Here is a 19,702-nt window from a genome sequence, read left to right on the forward strand (position 1 = left end):
TCAAGCTATATCTAGAGTTTTGGCTCTATTCAGTGATGGCCATGAGTTGAAGGAAGTTCTCGATTTCCACGAGCGAAAAGCTCATCCGTAAGAGACTAGCGTTCAATCTACCAAAAATGCAAAGGACACTAGTTAAACTTCAAATCAATGATTTAAAGGAATTTCTCAATCTGCTTCTGTTCTTTTTGTTTTTTTCTTTTTTTGTTTCCTCTAGATCTTTCCCGATATATACCATAATGTCAGCCTTCTCTTCCTCAAAATGGAGGAGTCTCCACGTGTAACCCTTCAACACGAAGCTGAACGGTGGCTTCTTACAATTGCCAAACAAAACGTCCCAGGTATCACGAACAATTTGATGGAGTATCGGGATTCAGTGGAGTCCTTCATCCAAGGTGGTGAGGAATCATGCCCAAGCATGGTGTGATTCCATGCTTATTATGTGAGAGAGAAAGGACGGCCTTCAACAGGGCTTTCCGACCTAACTTTCAGAGTCGAAATGGGCTAAGGATTCGCACGCATGCTAGGGCTCAAAATTCTTGAATGAAATTTAGTCGGGTCATATATCATTCCGGTTCACAAAATGCCGAGGTCCTATTTGAAAAAGGTCTCTAACTCCTAAATGTGGAAGAATGCGTTTGAAGAATGAGAACGTGCTATTCAGTTTGGATGTTTTTGTTTAGTCATTCATTTTTTTCTATTCGAAATTAGTCATAACTTTTTCAAGTAGCCATAATAAATGTACAGATGCACGAGTAATTTGGCATTCTAATCTTACAACTGTGGTTGGCAAAAAAAAATTTTCAAACATTCCTTAAGAACTGAGTTTTTTCCTTCTTCCTCTTAAAGGGACGATTTTAATGGTTTTTTGTCAACAAATGTGCGAAAATTTGAAAGATAATACATGAAAAGTCAAGACTTAATAGCAATTAATGGCCAACATTAATTAGATATAAGGGTCTAAGTTAGCCCAAGTCACTAGGGAGGACATTATCAACAATTAGACGTGGCCGTTTGAAGTTTAATTGTCTCCCTTTTTTTTGTCAATTTAGAATTCTACGTTAATTTGAAAGTTAAAGTGAATATAGCTAGAATTGATTATGGCATTAGAATAAGCACACCCAACAATATATAAATTACGACATGAATGAAGTCTCTATGTGGCAAATAGGAAAAACTTACTGGCAAAGCAATGAATCAAAATGCAGGGTCCTGCCAAAAACGCACAAAAGTGAATACTAAGAAAGCAAAAGGCAGAAAAAAGGGAAAGGTAAAGCGCCTTAACATTCAGAGATCTTAACCTATACTTTAGTTTTCCGCCACATCCTTATTAAAGTTATTCGAGATGTGATAATTTGAACAGACATTATATGGTGGCGTGTCTCATGTATCTCTCTCGTGTCCACTTTTAATAATGATGCTTTGTAAAAAAGCTGAAAAGACGAAAGCGTTGATTATTCGTAAATTGGCTTAAGCAAAAGGAGCATCACACGCAAGAGATTTTTGCTACAATGTGGAAATAAAACAATAGATTAGGGACCCAAAAAAAAAAAAAACAACCTGTCCGCCGGCGATTTTCAATGCTATATACCGTCAACCCTTTTCTTTAGTCGAACGTTAGAGCTAAGGATGCCGTTTATCTAAGAACAAATAGCATCGTTTCAGACAACTTTTAGTCCATCTCACACCATCTTCCTTGCACGTAGGCGATCAGCCATGATTAGACTAATGCATTAGATAAGTCAAGCGAAACTTGACCGAAAGCACTTCATCACACTTTTCCTCCTAGAGTTAACTCTGTACAATATGTTTGACATGGATTGTGTAATTTTCGAGCAATACTACAGCACCAGCACCCTGAACTTTGATGAGGAGAAGATTCTTGTGTTTGTCGCCATATTGATCATGACAGCACCTTGACCTTGTATGTTTGTAATTTGTTGAGTATATTGGCAATTTGTACTTGTCAATTTTGATAGTCTAAGTTTATCTACTCCCTTCATCGGGAAACTCTATTTCCACATGTTAAAAATCCGTGCTACTAAATTAATTAGATAGATTAGGATTTGGGTTTGACATGTATCATTTGGGTCTCAAGTGGAAATCACGCTATACACAGAGCGAGATCATTTGGGCTCATGTAGAGTAGGCTCATGCAATTAAAAACCATTTTGTTTCTTCAAAATTTAGCTTTGATGGCAACAAAGAACATCCTTCCCTCATGTCTGATGGATTTTCCTAAGCCATGGTTATGGTCAAGGTCAAGCTCATCTTTTCTATTCTTCTTATTTTCACGATCGTTTGAGTTGAAATAGCTCATCTTTTTCGAGTAATCCTATTTTTTGAAGTTGTAATGTCATCTTGGTCTAGAGCTTAGAGTAAGCTTGTGACAGGCATGGCACCAATCAATATAAAAGTTTTTAATTTTTCTACATACATATCATTTGGATATTATTAACAAAGAGTAATACCACAACTATAAGAACTTAATCGTAAAAATGATTTATAAAAGCGATGTGAATATGTTAGTCAATTATTCTTAGTAGGATTCACCTAGGTGATGTGGCTATCTTACCAAGCTTAATTCATTAGTGTCATGTCTTCAAACTGGAAAGCTTACCTCATAATTTAGTTTGTTTTTGAGCTTTTGCTTTGTCTGCTTTAATCCCTCATACCTGCGGCAAAGACTTGAGATTTTATTATGTACCCGATGCATAGTCTAAGGTCACAAATTTTGACGGGTTAAGATAGATGGCGTTCACACTATGCAGCATAACATATAGTTAAGTCCACAGATTATAACTCTTGAAACTAGCAAATACTGCCAAGTGCCGTGAATATGCATATTGTGTGTTCTCTCATTCTGCATGCTTATATTTGTGGTCTTTCATATTAATACATTGCTTGTGCAAATATCCATGCGGGCAGACCACTATCTTTGTATTCTTCAAGAAAGATATTGAGGGAAATAATCAAATCGCAGCTTTTAGGCATTCAGACAGATCATGCACGGTCAAGTGAAAGGATCCGTCATGATTGAGGATTAAAAAATTGAAAGGATCAATCACACCTTGTTAAAAAGAATGAGGATTAAGTTAATCGTGTAGTCGTAATCCCACGATTGAACCATGTAAGCAAAAATAAAAATAAAAAGTGGGGTCCACATGTATTCTTTTGCTCAACTTGACCTAGACATTAGATAGTGAGGTGTCCCATCCATTTCTCATTCGAGTCCACCTTTAATAAAGATGCTAAATAAGAAAAGCTAAAAAGGCAAAAGCCTTATATTATTCGAGAATGGCTTAGCAAAGTGGATTTGATAATTATACTTTTCTTCTTTCAACTTTGGTCATTGGACCAATACGTAAAGAATGATTCGACATTTCAATGCAAAAAAGAGTTGCTGTGTTACGACGCAACCCTTCTGTGGTGGCTCCGTCAATTTGTCTAGGATGCTCCACTGAGAATTGCTTCATTGAACCGAAAGCAGAAATTCACAACGGTATAAAATAGATATTCCTCTAAGTAGAATTCACTTAGGTGATGAATGCGGCTATCTAACTCGGCTTAATTGTCTTCAAATTTGAAAGCTTGCCTCGTATTTTCAGTCTATTTATGAATATTCATTTTATTTGCATTATCCCTTATACCTGTGGTTAAGACTTGAGATTATATTATGTACCCTAAGTATAGTCTAAGAGCACAAGTTTTGACAAGTTAAGATAGTTAAGGCTGCAGATTATGACGCTTGAAACTAGCAAATACTGTCTAGTGTCGTGATTATACGTCTTGTTGTGTTTCTCTTATTTTATGTGCTTGTATTATGGTCTTTCATATTCATATATTGCATGTTCACATATGCATGCGGGTAGACAATTCTCTTTGCATTCTTCAAGGGACATATTTGGGGGAAATAAACGAATCAAGCTCTTAGGCACTCGGATCAGATCGTGCACGATGAAGCCGAGGATCTATAATATCTTGTCAAAAAGATGGGGTCTAAATTACATTTACCTTATTCTCTGCCAAGTCCGAACTGCAATCAACGAGCTTGGTGTTGTCGCTCGTTGTTTTAGAAGCCATGTTTTTTCTTGCTCTGTTTCACACTCTCCTCTCCTCGGCACAACCATTCCTCCTCCTTCTCCTATCCTCCCGATGGCGCAGTAGATGATCTTCATCCCATGTATATGGTCCACGTCATCATCAACTCCGTTCCCATGTTTGACAAAACGGATTTGAAAGAATAAAAAGAAATTCACAATGTATGAATGCACTTGGCAAAAAGAGAGTTCAAAGGCCTACCGACAGTTTTCGCAAAAAAAAAAAAAAAATTACTACAGAACTAGTTTGAGTCATCATCTATTTTTGGGAGCATGCAATGAATGAAAATCGTTTTTCCATCATTCTACGCCAAAATATGCATCGCAGCTCACATATTGCTGAGCATCATTTGAGGTGGACACATCTGGTTGAAGTGTCTGGAATAGCTTTGTTTCACATATTGCCGTTTGAGCTATTCGATGATCTTCCTTTAAATTTTTAATTGCCGAGAATTGGAGTACACCACATCTACCTTCATTGATTTGACAATGGCAACAGCCCAAAATGTGTTTTTATGCTCAATTAATATGTTTTAAACATCTTAGTTTTTGGCTTTTATTTTGGTTAAACCTTTATTCGATTCAGTTGATAGGCTTTTGTTGATATTGAACTGATGAAAAAAGTACTCAATATCAAAAATAACTTCTTTTCATTTTTTTTTTTTGTGGTTCAGTTTGGAGTTGGAGCAGTGTTCTACCATGCAGCAAACAAAGTAATTAACTGATGTATAGTTAAGAGCTTAAACTAAGGTTAGATTACAGGCCTTTCTTTTTTCTCTTAAATATGATTTGTCTCCATCGCTCCCCTTCTTCCTTCATCTTCATCTTCATCTGTCTCCCACCGTTCTTGCTCTGTTTCGCTCTTCTCCTCATTTGCACTCAATTCTCTCATCGCTCTTGCTCTGTTTCGCTCTTCTCCTCCGCACATCCGTTCTTCTTCCTCTTCGGCTTCTCGGCTACTTATTCTTCTTCTTCATTATCTTTTGCTCCTTCTCATCTCTCTCTCTCTCTCTCTCTCTCTCTCTCTCTCTCTCTCTCTCTCTCTCTCTCTCTCTCTCTCTGTTTTTGCGCTCGTTGTTTCTCGGACAAAAAATCAAAGAAAAATGTCGATGGATGCTGCCATTGGTATTGTATGGGATGTCTTGAAGATGGGGTTTGATCCCATCAAGCGTGGATTCGGATACGTCATGTCCTCCAAGAGCTACGCCGACAATCTTCGGCAGGAGGTCGGGAAGCTCGATGAACAGGTGGAGAGGGTCGGCCGTCTTACCGAAAGGGCTAGAAACAATTGTCGGGCCTTGTACCCTAGCTTCACGAGGTGGGAGGATGATGCCAAGAGGAACTCCAGGGACGCGCAAGGCCTGTTGGACGCCTTCGATGAGGCGACCAAGAGTTGCTGCTACGGGAGACTTCCCGACCCCAAATGTCGCTATCAGTTCAGCACGAAGGCCGAGGCCAAGATCAAGGTCGTTCAGCAACTCGCTAGAGAAGGCGGTGAATTCAAGGAATTGAGCCACATCGCCGACATCGGTCCTGCTCCGGGGAGAGTCCAGTCGCCCACCGCGACGACCTCTGTTTTTTCTGCCTCGACGTCGATTAAGCCTAGGGAGGATGGCCTCTTCGAATCCAGAGCTTTGATGATACAGAACATCATCGACGCTCTTGCCAATAACAGCAACAGTGTGGTTGGGATTTACGGGATGGGCGGGGTCGGCAAGTCCACCCTTTTGGTGGATATCGAAAAAAGAATAAGGAGAGAGAACTCTTTTGATTGGGTGGCTAGGGCCGACGTGTCGGAAAATATAGACATCAAGAGGATTCAAGGAGAGATTGCGCGCGCTTTGGACCTTACTGACATGAAGGACGAAGAGTATCCCACGGCGCGAGCGGAACTTCTGCACAAGAGGTTGGAAAAGGAGGAGAGGGAGAAAAAGAAGGTGCTCATAATACTGGACAACCTCTGGGAGAGGCTGGACTTGGACAAAGTCGGCATTCCTTGCGGACCTGACAACAAAGCTAGAGGATGCAAGTTGTTGTTGACGGCGAGAGATCAACGTGTTTTGCGAAGGGAAATGCGCTGTGACAGCGCCTTCCGCCTTCGTGAGCTGGAAAACGCAGAGGCAAAGAGGTTGTTTGAGAAGATGGTGGGAGGCAAAGTACCAGTTGAGTTGGAACCCTTGGTGGAGGAAGCAGTCCGCATATCTGCAGGTTTGCCTTTCCTAATTGTCGCGATATCAAAGCTTTTTATAGACACTAGTTACTCTGAATGTGACTATGCTTTGAAACAAATCTGGAGCGAAGATACTGGTAAAGTGATAACTAATACGCTGCAACTTAGTTTTGGTCGTATAAGCGAGGAGGCCAAGTCATTGTTACGACTTTGTGTTGCTTATGGTGTCTATAAACCAAATCTCGAGGACTTGGCGAGGTACGGCTTCGGTTTGGGGATATTTCGAGGAGTTAGCAGCGTGCAAGAAGCTAGAGTTAGGTTGGGCTCACTGATCCATACTCTGCAAGCCTCCTCCCTTTTATTAGACGGTGAAGAAGACGCGGGTGGTTTTAAGATTCATGACTTGGTTCGTGAGTTTGTTGCCTCATTTGCCTCAACAAATCGCCCTCTTCTCATTTTGAAAGATAAAAATAAGTGGGAAACAACGTTGTCGGAGGAGAGGCTCAAAATTTGTGAGGCGATATGCTTTCCCTTCGTCGACTTGGAGGAGCTTCCCAAAGAATTAATCTGTCCGGAATTGCAGATCTTTTTGCTGCTTGAAAACAAAAGATCTCTTGAGATCTCGGATTCGTATTTCAACTCTATGAAGAATCTCATGGCCTTAGATCTTACCGGAATACGTCTCGGTCGTTCGCCTTCGCCGTTTCAATTCATGGAGAACTTACACACTTTGTGTGTTGATTCTTGTTCATTAGAGGATGTGTCCGTTCTTGGCGAGCTAAAAGGCCTCCAAATTCTCAGCCTTCGGAACTCGGACATTCAGCAATTGCCGAAAGAAATAGGGCAACTAACGGAGCTGAGGTTGTTAGATTTGGATTATTGTTTGAAACTACAGATAATTGAACCGGGTGTCCTTGGAAGGTTGACCAAATTGGAGGAGTTATATATGAAGGATAGCTTTGATCAATGGAGTGCTGGGGAGCAAACTCCAGCAACTAATGCCGGTCTTATTGAATTGAACAACATGAAGAATCTCCGCACTCTGCATGTATCCATTCGCAATCCAAGTGCGCTCCCGAGGGATCTAGATGTTGAGAAGCTAACCGAGTACAAAATCCGAATAGGTGATGCACGGTGCTGGAGAGACTACGAAGGATCGAGGATGTTGGAGCTCGTCTTGGATGGAACAAGCGATGTTCTTCGAAAAGAATGCATTCGAAGTATCTTAGCCAAAGCTGACGATTTGTTTTTGTACATGTTGGACAGAACTGAGAAAAGTATTTCCGCATTATCCTCGGAAGGTTTTCCAAAATTAAAGCATCTACAGGTGAAGGATGGTCCTTCCTTCCGTTACATCCTCGAATGGTCTTCCCTTCCTACTTTTGAGGCGTTGGAGACGCTACTTCTCTATAATCTCGTCAACTTGGAGAATATATGCACCAAAAATATCTCCATCGGGTCCTTCAGTACATTAAAAGTTGTACAAGTTAAGGGATGCGACAAGATGGAGGTTCTTTTTCCTCGTTCAGTAGTGAGACAACTTCCACATCTAGAAAAGATCGAAGTTGTCGATTGCAAATTAATGCGGGGGATTGTAGAAGCCGATGATGATTGTGGTAAACTTGAGTTGCCTAAGTTGCGTGGATTGAAATTGGATGGGTTGCCAAATATCGAGAATTTTATCACCGCCGGGTTGTCTCCTTCGAGGAGTACATCGGACTACCAAATTGGCACTCAAATTGCATTCTTCAACGGACAACGTGTAACTTTCTATTAAAAGAGTATTAATTATTAATTAATTTTTCCTCCCTTTGCTAATTAGATGTAATGCATGTTATGATTCTTTCAATTTGTTATTTTCTGTATATTTTCTTCATAATTGCCTTGTCTGTTCATGCCTTAGATAAAAGCAAAATCTTCCGTATCTCCTACTTCAAGAGACATCCAACTAATTGAATGAAATTCATGTAAATTTAGGTTTCAATAGGTTCCGAGTTATTTTAAAATTACATTCTACAAGCACATCTACATTAATTGGGTTTCGTAAAGCAAAATTGAAGGGGATTTGTTGGCATTAACGTAATTTCTTCGGTAAAGTTAATTAGTTCTGATCTTTCTAAATGGATTCCATTGAATTTAGTTACTAAACTTTGTTATTATCCCCAAAATGTATAATATGCTAACCTAATTGATGCACATTATTTTGTGTATCATGCTTGAATAAGCACTTTAGTCATTGCGTAGCCCCATAATTGTAAGAGCACATAATGCGTGTAGCATGGATAGATATATTTGTACGGACTTTTGGCAATTGATATCCTGTTTAAATTGATGGGGCCCAAGACTCCTGCAACATGATAGTTTTCTTCGTCATGATGAGTCATGGAAAAATAAATTGTGGGCCCCACAATCCATTATGTCTAAGTACTACTTATCTTCTTTTTATGCTTGTGAGCTTCCACGAAAAGGGCTTTGCTTTCAATGATAATGGAAACTAGAAACACACGAGTACGGTGATTTTCTTTGTCCGTTTGTTCGTTTTTTTCTTCTTCTTCTTCTTTTCTTTTTTGCAACTCAATAATTCCCCTCACCTCTTGGTACTCATCTATATTTACATCTTGGAAGTTCATGAATTCGAGATTTAACTAAATCACTAATTTCATGAACGAATTCCGCAGGTTACCTTTCCAAGTTTAGAGACATTAGAAGTTTATCACTTGGGCAACATCGGGTTCATGTTTTCCCCATCTATGATTAAATCTCTTGCAAAACCGAGAAAGCTAAGTGTAGGGAATTGCAAGAAGATGGAGGCAATCTTTACGGAGGAAGAAGGATTCGAAGTGGAAATATCAGAAACTCCGGCATTTCCTATGTTAGCTGATTTATCCTTACGATATTTGAAACGTTTAAAGTGCTTCTTTCACGGTAAGTGTAAGATTGATTTATTCTTTCCATCAATGAAGATATTTTTGTAGATGGATCCATCCCGACAATGCAAATGTTGACATTCTTTTCATCCAACGAAAAAATGATGACAGGTTCACGAGACGCTCGAAGTCAAGACAATGTCCAATCACGTTGTACTGCACTCTTCAATCGAGAGGTATGTCATTAACGTTATGTCAATATTAAATATAACAAAAAGATTGAAATATCCAGGAGACAGAGCATAGCCAAAATAAAAACTAACCAAATTACTTACAAAGTGTACTTTGATTAAAATATTTTAAAAGAAAATGAGTAGTGTACAAGCGCGAGTGTTGAGAGTTGCCGGCATGTTTTATGATTTGCAGTTTCTTCCTTTTAATTTCTCTAGAAATAGTTTCCATAAAGATGGTTGAATATCTTCCGTGGTACCTGCACAAAGCATGAATGGGTAATACAATTGCAGAACATGAGCTTACTCACTAGCCTTCACAAAGCGGCCTTTCACTCGCTTCCCGGTATAAGCTTTGGTATTCCATGACTCATACCGTATGTGCTCATAGATGTAGTTGGACGTACTTTTGACACCACAAACGCAAAATTTGTGTTTGATATCATGTTAAATTGGTTATTGATAGTGATTTATTAACATTAAAGAGAAGTTAGTAAACTAAGGACAAACAATTGCATAGCTAAGGAAAGCACGTGGCTATTTTGTCTAGCAAAAATCGATGGTGGGGCCCAAGACTCCAGCAATGTAAGTTGAGGGCCCCACAAGTCAGTGTGTCTACGACTGTTATCCTTCCCAGTCGTGGCTCGCCTTCAAAGATAATTTGCACGCAGTACGGCATGGATAGAGATGTATTTGTACGGGCTTTTGGCATTTGATATCCTATTTAAATTGGTAGGGCCCAATACTCCCTCAACATGATAGTTTTCCTCGTCCGTAAAGAGTCATGGAAATATAAATTGTGGGCCCCACAATTTTCTTTTCATACGTTCATCTTCCACGAAAAGAGAGCTTGCTTTCAATGATAATGGAACTACTAAGCATTGCGCATTTCATTGGGTTTCCTTCCTTTATTCTATGGATGGAATACAATTGGCTCACTAATCAAATTAAGCTTTGCATTCCAAGTTCTTTACCAAAGGAAAGACTGGAAACTAGAAACGATATTATTATCTTGATTTTCTTACTCTGCTTTTTTTTTTATTATTCTTTCTTTTTCCCTTTTTGTGGAACTCAATAATTCCCTTCCCCCCCTCCGGCCTCTGCCCCTCGGTACTCATCTATATTTACATCTTGGGAGCCCCTAAGTTCATAATTATGTTTAATCTCTTATTCCGTGAGTGAATACCGCGGGTTGACTTTTCGAGATTGGAGACATTAGAAATCGCCGGCTCAAGTAACCTCGGTTTTATGTTCTTCCCATCCATGGTTAAATCCGTCATAAAACCGAGAAAACTAAGCGTAAGCAATTGCAAGAAGATGGAAGCGATCATTATGGAGGAAAAAGGGTTGGGAATGGAAGCATTAGAAACTCTTGCATTCCCGATGCGTAACGTTACGTCAAAATATTAAATATAACAAAAGGATTAAAATATGCAAGAGACAAAGCATAGCCAAAATAAAAACTAACTAAATTACTTTTAAAGTGTGCTTCGGTTATAAAATTTTAAAAGAAAACGAGCAGTGTACAAGCACGAGTGTTGAAAGTTGCTGACATGTTTTATGAGTTGCAATATCTGATTTTTAATTTCTCTGCACAAAACATGAATGGGTAATACAATTGCAGAACAGGATTTCTAAAAGCTTTCCGAGATTTAGAAGAAACTTAAAACTCTCAGCAACCTCTCATTTACAAGATCTCTTCTTCTTTTCCCTGATTGAAGGAAGGTTTATTGTCTCCTAATTGCTGGCGCAATTAGGGTCCAGGGCTTTTGGAAATCACCCCTTTTGAGTTATTGCATGCACTGCAAGACCATTCTTATGAAACTCTTGTTAAAAAAATGAAATACATTTCAGCTGAGTCATCTGCCTTGTCGAGTGGATGACGGAAGAACTTTTGAATGGAAAATGAAGAATGAGTACTTTACAGGCGGGTCCACTTGGACTAAACTAAAAGCAATATAGCGGTTATGCAGCGAAATAGGCTATGAAAATTGACCCTCCCCTCGGATTAATACGTCGACTTTCTCAGATTATTTTTAATCTTCGACAACGCTATATTCAGGAAAATCTTCAACTATTTGACTCGATTATATGTCAAAATCTGTCATTCGTATCTAACTATTAGATCCTCCAGTACAGATAAAGAAAAATGAATTTTTAAAAGGAAAATTCAGTCGGTTAAGTGCATTTAGTTCTTTCAAGTGGGAAATCATATAAGTAAGATTTATTCGTTTGGCAGTTCATTTTTTTTTATTTGTTGCTTTCTATTAGCCTCACTTCTTAATTGCTTTAGAGCGATACAATATTGATTCGAGGCATTCGGTATTAGATACAATCATACCTCCTTCTGTACTGCACCTTCTGATGGATCGATGATGAATTTGCCTTTTCAATCTCAGTACTTCCATCATGCATTTTCTTTCTAACTGCCAATACTCTTCCTCAGTGTAGGTAAGATTACCCATCTGACGAGGTTCCTGTTTCTTTAAATAAATTCTTCCTCGTCTCTAAGTGATTGAACTCTTGCTATGTGTACTAGCTAATTCGTCATTTTAGGGAAGTGACTACATTGAAGTGAGGGAGAGATTTTATTTAAATTTGGGATTTATGGGAGACTAATTTGATTATATGATAGTTAAACGAGCATGTCCAAGTTACTATTTTGTCCATTGTCAATAGAATCTGGTCAGAACAGAGTTCGTATTCTTTTCATTTGTCTCTAGTAATACCGATAGCCTTCTCGTCCTAGAGTTCTTGACATTATGGAGATTTTTTAGTACCTTTTTGTTTTAGTTTATTCTTTCTTTTTCCTTTTGCGCAACTTGAGACAGAATGACCAATTCCGTGAGTTTGTAATTTACATCTTGGCACTAATCTGTATTCACATCTTGGAAATTCATGAATTCGTAATTTAACCGACTCACCAATTTCGTGAGCTAACACCCGTGAGTTGCATTTCCTAGCTTGGAGACATTATGTATCAGCGGCATGGATAAAATTGAGATGATATGGGATAATCAAATTGCCGCGGATTCTTTTCCCAAGCTAAAATCGCTTTCCGTGGATGAATGCAATAAGTTTGTGACCGTTGTTCCTACTTTCGTTCTAGGACAGCTCAAGAGCCCGGAAAGTTTAGAAGCCAAAGCATGCGTTTCACTTAAAGTTGTTTTTGAACTTCAGCCACTAATTCCTCTAGATGGGCATCCTGTTGCTGTTCCGTTAAGAGAGCCGACAAGATCGGGATTACCAAAGCTAAAGTGTGTATGGGATAAGGAACTCCACCGTCAAGTTAAATTCCAGCATCTACGTTCCGTTAGCGTTTCCTGCTGCAATAGCCTCACCTCTTTGTTTCCAACGTCGATAGTTAGAGATCTAATGCCACTTGAGGAGTTGGAGATCCGTGAATGTGGCATTGCCCAACTCATCGAGAAGGAAGAAGGACTACAAGTTCCCAGGTTTGATTTCCCAAAGTTAACCTCTCTCGAGCTTAAAGATCCGACTAAGTTGAAGCACATCTACACCGGAACACATGCTATACATTGCCCGGCATTGAAAACCTTGAAGGTGGATGGCTGTAACAAAGTGGAGATAATTGCTCACCACACTGAGAATGACATGCCACGTCATAAACAGCCTCTCTTTCTGATAGAAAAGGTACGAGCCAAGATTATTTGTTTTAATTCAATAGTGGATATTTGAAGTGATCCTTACGGCCACAACTAAGCATCTCATACAAGTAGCTCTACGTATGATGTAAACCGTAAGACTCTCCTTGATACAACAGAAATATTTCAACATTGAAACATCACATTGTCAGATGAATCAAATGTATTTTCGTTGATCCCCTTTTAATAAAGGTTTAGGCTAATTCTGATGGTTTAGCTCTCTCCAAAGTGCCACAAAGATGAAAACATGTGGCATGTGTTGTGATCTTACCATCCTGAATCCTATAAAGATTACCGATGTTATGCTAAAAACGGAAAGATGAGACATTATTGTTGACATTAATCATCGAGCTTTGTGCAATTGTGACTGTAATTGATGGACAAGTTATTTTCACAAGGGGTATATCTTTAGAAACGTGGATGTAAGGGGTTACTTGAGTTTAGTATGGATACAAGTCAAATTTAAAAGATTAACGATAATGGGTTTTTTTATATGTAGGAACATTTCCTTCCGTTGAATCACATAAGACTGAACATTTTAAAATGCAGTTATTGTGGGCGATATATAGGACTAAAGTCATAGTGCCTGAGTTGTCTTTCAAATAAGCTAGCTTTAACTTCTGATTTGATTATTCTTTCAGGGCACATTCCCTAATCTCGAAGAGTTCAAATTGGATTTATACGAACGAATGGAGATATGGCATGGGGATTTTCATGATGAAGAATTCTTCCGCAAGCTTAGAGTTCTTGAGCTTCGTCATCTTTCCAAGGAATCTGCAACATCCACGAGTCGTTTTATTGAGAGTTTAGCCAACTTGGAAGAGCTAGTCGTACGTGAATCTTATCTGGAAGAGCCAATTAGCAATGTGGAAGCCATGGAAGGCCCTAGTCAAGAGCAAAAAGTAATATTACCCTTTTCAAGACAAATTAAACATTTGAAGGCTCTAAATCTATCGGATTGTGATGGGTTATCAAGTATGTTTACACCGACAATAGCTGAAAATTTGGTGGCTCTCGCAAAATTGAGGATAAGTAATTGCAGAATATTGACAGAAGTAATATGTGATAAGGGAAGTAAGGAGGGGCATGAAGTGGCTTTCCATCATTTGAAGTGTATGGAGCTTGATGGGTTGATAGAGTTGAAATGTTTCAGCTTAGGTGGATGCGCTTTGAGATTCCCTCTCTTGGAAGACGTCATTGTGAATGGATGTCCCAACATGAAGTTCTTCTCTGAGGGGTCAATAGAGGCCCCAAAGTTGAAGAGAGTAAAAGTTGATATGATGGAACGGTATGGACCAACAAAGTACCAGTATTTTTGGAAGGAAAACCTCAACATGACCATCCAAAATATGTCTAAAGAAATGGTAAGCATCAGCTACTAAATTCTGTGCAATTGGTTGTTTTTTATCACCAATAAAGTAACTGCTTTTGTTAACTAGAATTTTACTTTCAATGATGCATTTTCTGATAGGCTACGGTTGCTAAGGCTGAGTTTGTGCGGCTGTTTGAGTTCCCCGAGCTCATTGGAAAGTGGCATCACGAACATAATCCTGTCAATTCATCTTGGCAATTAAAAACCCTGGTGGTGGATAAATGTCCATCATTTATTAACGCTATGCCATCCAAATTGATGCTTATTTTAGAGAAAATGACAAGCTTGCGAGTGCATGCTTGCGAGTCTTTGGAAGAAATATTCGATCTTGAAGGGCTTGAGCCTATGGAAAGCACTTGGGTGCTACCTTGTTTACAGTGTTTGCACTTCATCAATCTACCAAAGTTGAGGCAACTATGGAACAAAGATCTTCAAGGAACGATGCGCTTCAATGCTCTATCTTTTCTGACTCTTTATAAATGCAGCAACTTGAGACATGCTTTCACTTCATCGATGGCTCAGTGCCTTGCCAATCTATATGATATGGAAATAAGGGAGTGTGATCAGATGGAAGGAGTGATCGATGAGGAAGAAGGGCAGGGAAGCACGGTCGAGAAGATTACATTCCCGAGGCTCAATCGGATCATACTGGAATGCTTGCCCAATTTGACTAGTTTTCTATCGGGAAAGAATCATGCGCTGGATTGTCCCGAATTACATTATCTTAGGATTTCCTACTGCCCCAAAATGAGAAGTTTGACTTGGCAATCTTCAATGGATATCGACCATGGCACCACTTCACTTTTCACTCCACAGGTTAGTCTTTTTTTTTCTTAATCCAATGCTTTTGCTTTTCGGAGAAATCATCTAGTCAAATGAATGGAATGCCAGTAATTGTAATTAGGGAATAGAATGGTGCTTTGCACGCATCAAATGAAACTATTTTCGTTCCAGAGCAATGCAACATCAAATTTTGGTAAATTTTTTTGGCAAAAAAGGAAAAAACCCTCAGAACACGGCATCGGTCAAGGATAAGAAATTGGTTTCCTCTTATACACGGAATGTTTTTCGATGGTTGGATCCAAATCTTTTCAATGTAGAACTAGTAAATTGACCCAATTTGCTTTTTTCTAAGATCATGACATAGGCTATTTTTTCAAGTCGTTTTGTTTGCCCGTGCCTGTTATGAATTTGTTTTCTTTCAATACAAAAATTTCCATACATAACATAGATAGAACTTGTAAACAATTGCAGTTATTATTATTTATTTATTTTCATATTGTTTATCATCAAATTTTCATAAGCAATGCTCGCAATTAGTATTAGTGTTGAGTAAGTATCGGTGCTCATAATAAATAGAGGAAATAATCTCTCTCGTGAGAAGATGCATTGAATAGTGTCGGACTCGAATTGCAAATTAATTATAAGTTAAGATGCTCCGCTCTCATTTGTGCTGCCATTCCATGGCTTGTTGATCTCAGCCATTGATCTACTTAAAGAAGTTAGTTCTGGAATGTATCCATATATACATGGACATGCTTCTATAATCTTCTTCCAAGTCCAAGCTATAACAAGCAAATAAGATAATGAGACCGATTCGGTTTTGCTAATAATTTTTGGATGTTTCTAAATCTAGTAGAGATGAAAATGGCAAGTTAATTTTTCTCAATTGATAAGAAAGATAATCTAGAACCAACTTATACCTATCGTTGGAGCATCGTAATCTTGCACCCACTAGCGTGGCATCGGTTCCGGCATTAGGAAGAGAGAAGAAGAATATGTATGTATCTCCCGACCGGATTGAAGCACGTGTATCAGACCTGCTTTGAATCGTGCTTCAGGTTCGTTCATTCCTTTAAGCAAATAAATCTAAGAAATTCTTAGCTTATCTAATGTCGCATTATCAAAAGATTATCGCAACCAACTTTGATACCGATAAGTGCAAACAAATCTGGCAAATTGCATGTTCTCCTTGAAGTGCTCTAAACTTTGATAATGATCAGCGCAAGCTACTTTGTATCTCTTAATATTCATCATTGCTACTTTCCAAGAATTAAAGGGATAAAGCGTGGCCAGTATTAAGTATCAATTAAACCACGTAAAAGCCGATTCTCAATGAACTAGTGATTATAAATGCGTTTATCATTTCATGCTTTTTACAACGCAATATACTAGGCCTTTGTCATCAGTCAACCGAAATGAAAGCATCAATTAGCCCCTCCCTGTTTATGTCACTAACAAGCTCTTGCATTCTCATGAATTGTGAGATCCAAGAAACTTTGGAAATTCCTTCTTTGATATCATAACTCAATATAATCACATTCATTGTGTCATTTTTCTTAATATGACAGGTACAATTTCCTAGGCTTGAGTGGATGGTTCTCTCTCACATGGACAATTTAAGCAAAATATGGACCGACAATCCCGTAGAAACTCTCACTTTTGGCTCTCTCAAGGATGTGGAGGCCGAAAATTGCAAGAGCCTTGAAAATCTATTTCCGCATTGGGTGGCTACAAGTCTAACCCAACTTAAGACGCTTCAAGTGAAGTCTTGTAGGATCGGGGAGATAGTCGCTAATGGAGATGACAATCCACACGCCAATATTGCTCAAGTTCTTTTTCCGAAACTAACCTCTTTGGTGCTACATGATATGCCACGACTCAAGACCTTCTACGCTAACTTGCCCACTTTGAATTGGCCATTTTTGGAGGAATTGCAAGTGACTCACTGTGATAAAGTGAATATGTCTTTTGCAGCATCTATGAACAAGTGGACTCAGAGAAACGATCAACAAGAACTTCTAGACCAAGAAGCACACTCTTCATTTGAGAGGGTATGATTACAACTATTTTTCCTCTGTTTCTACTTAGTTCTTTAATGTACCCACTAATCTCATGCCCTATACATAATCAAATCACGTTATGATACTATAGAAAATATGATCTTCCTTGCCAATCGGTTTGTCGACAACATAAGATGTTTTTAATATCTCAAGTATACTTTTCATTTGTGGAAACACATAAGATATTCCATTATGTAGAACTACAAAAATAATAACAGATTTTTGTTGACCGCACAATATGTTCGTAATCTACTCTTATCTAATGGCGCTCCTTGGGGAAGCCGATGAGGATTTCACACGAGATCCTCTCCATTGTTTACAAGTCTTACATGTACTTTTGTCCTCCATTTATTTTCTACAAACCGTAACAAAAATAAACTCAAACAATTTTCTTTTTATAATTTATTCTTTAATACGCCCATTATATTCATGTACACTACATAATCACGTTAGCATAGAACACCATAGAAATATCGAAACCCCGTTACCTATAAGTTTGCAAACGACATAAGATATCTCTTATATCTTTAGCACACTGTCAAGTTTGTGGAACCCATATTTTTTTTAGAAACATTACGGGTGCACCTCATTACACAATTTCCAAAGCTCTACCAACTTTACCATACCAGTCTCTATTTGAGACTTTAAAAGCTTGAGACTTGTATGCAGGGCTCTTGAGATTTAATGAATCGTAAGAAGATGGCGACCTCTCATGTGACTCATCTTAATTAGATTTAGGTTTTACAGCACATCACTTAGTTGAATTTATTTCTTATGTTGTGTTGGCAATTTGGCAGGACTTTCCCAACTTAAAGAGACTTTTACTAGTCGAAAAGGATATTCATATGATACAGGATGGAATATTTCAAGATGACATTTGTGCCAAGCCAAAAGCACTAATATTAGCATGTTTTCATGATGAAAAGGCCGCCTTTCCACTCAAATTCCTCCTAGAGAGATTTCAGAACCTAGAAAGCCTTGAAGTGTTCTGTAGTTCCTTTGAAGATATATTCCCCGACGAAAGATTTGTTGATGAGGGAAAACAACCAGTGCTTGAAAATTTAAGAGAATTTAAGTTAAGTAAGCTACACAACTTAAAGCGTTTGTGGAGAGAAGACCATTTAGCAGCGAAAATTCTTCAAAATATCGAAACACTGGAGGTTTTGGATTGTCCCGGTTTGACGATGCTATTTCCAGCCGTGACATCCTTCCATAATTTGACGAAGCTAGTGGTGAAGAATTCCTCCGAATTGGTACATCTAGGGACAGTTTCAGCGATCGCAAGTTTGGTGCATCTTAAGAAGATGACTATAGAAGGATGTGAAAAAATGAAAGAAGTAGTGGCGAATGATGAAAACGGAGAAGGAAAAGTGATTTCTTTTGGAAAGCTAAAATGGTTGACACTTAAAAATCTGCCAAGCCTAGAATGCTTCTCCTCCGCCGCAAGTTGTAGCTTCAGGTTTCCATCCTTGGTGTGGATTGAAGTGGAAGAGTGCCCCAAAATGAACATCTTTTCCAAGGGTGACCTAAGCACGCCAGTGATACTGTCGGGGAGATTGTTCACATACTGGTTGTGGGATTTGCAGTGGAAGGGTGACCTCAATAAAGCCATACAAAAGTTGTCGGCGTAAACAAATATATATGCTTCATAAAAATGAGGTAAGGAAGATCCAATTGAAATTGATGTCTTTCGCAATTTTGATTTTTTCCTTTTTGGCTATACCCCCCCGAGAGGAGGAAGAAAACTTGAATGGTGATGAGATATTTTCATCTTTCGTTTCTTTGCTTCAGTCCGGCGACGTCATCAAGCCCCAATCGATCATGGTTTCTAGTCTTCGTCGTCGTTACTGGAGGGAAGACAAAAGTGCGACGCCGGAGATCGCAGCGCCGAGTCTTGGACAGTCCTCACTTCATCAAGGATGGTACTCTCTTTTCGCTCTTGAATGCGGCAAGTTCGTGGGTTCATAGTTCCTTCGCCTCTGATTTCTCCAGTCTGCCAGAATTTCTTCGGATTTTCATGTCTTCTTGCGCCTAAATTAGTCGAAGTCGGGAGCTGATTTCGTCAAACCTTCCTCGATCGCCGTCTTTTTCAGCTAGGGCTCTGTTTTGACTTGAAGATCATGTGAGCTACCTTAGAGCCTGAAAGCACTAGTCCCCAAACTACTAGCAATAATTATTGCCCCTAAAATCTACATATTGCGTGCTTCTCCTATGAGTATGTATGGTCTCTTGTTTATCACATTGGTTGTTTTGGAAAATGTGGATGGGCAGAGTACTCCTTGTGGCTTCGTTAAGAAATCTATTCATTTAGACAGATTTTCCCCTGCGCTTGTGGCCTGTGGCTGAAATTCGTGTGTTCTTATGAATGTCTACCTATTGCACTCTAGAGCAAAGATTTTGACATTTGACTTTGGATTGCAGGTTAAGATTGATGACTTTCATTATATTCTATTAAAAC

The 19,702-nt window shown here is 38.9% G+C and overlaps 2 protein-coding genes across 2 annotated transcripts in view; both read left to right on the forward strand.

The window, feature by feature from the left end:
- The first annotated feature begins 5,059 nt into the window (after positions 1 to 5,059).
- LOC125315140 (probable disease resistance protein At4g27220) lies at positions 5,060 to 9,242 on the forward strand. Its single transcript, XM_048279319.1, has 3 exons — positions 5,060 to 5,093; positions 5,132 to 8,029; positions 8,946 to 9,242. The coding sequence occupies exons 2-3, from the start codon at positions 5,201 to 5,203 to the stop codon at positions 9,240 to 9,242; spliced, it is 3,126 nt and encodes a 1,041-aa protein (XP_048135276.1). The 5' UTR covers positions 5,060 to 5,093; positions 5,132 to 5,200.
- Positions 9,243 to 13,992: 4,750 nt separating this feature from the next.
- Positions 13,993 to 19,702, forward strand: part of LOC115755168 — a 463,587-nt gene continuing 457,877 nt past the window's right edge. The window contains exons 1-4 of the mRNA XM_048279302.1: positions 13,993 to 14,393; positions 14,501 to 15,217; positions 16,753 to 17,235; positions 18,042 to 18,881. Of these exons, the coding sequence (XP_048135259.1) occupies positions 14,007 to 14,393; positions 14,501 to 15,217; positions 16,753 to 17,235; positions 18,042 to 18,875 (2,421 nt within the window). The 5' untranslated portion in view covers positions 13,993 to 14,006 and the 3' untranslated portion in view covers positions 18,876 to 18,881. The remainder of the gene's footprint in view (positions 14,394 to 14,500; positions 15,218 to 16,752; positions 17,236 to 18,041; positions 18,882 to 19,702) is intronic.

The sequence above is a fragment of the Rhodamnia argentea genome, chromosome 5 (genome assembly GCF_020921035.1).
Source record: "Rhodamnia argentea isolate NSW1041297 chromosome 5, ASM2092103v1, whole genome shotgun sequence".
NCBI classification, from domain to species: domain Eukaryota; kingdom Viridiplantae; phylum Streptophyta; class Magnoliopsida; order Myrtales; family Myrtaceae; genus Rhodamnia; species Rhodamnia argentea.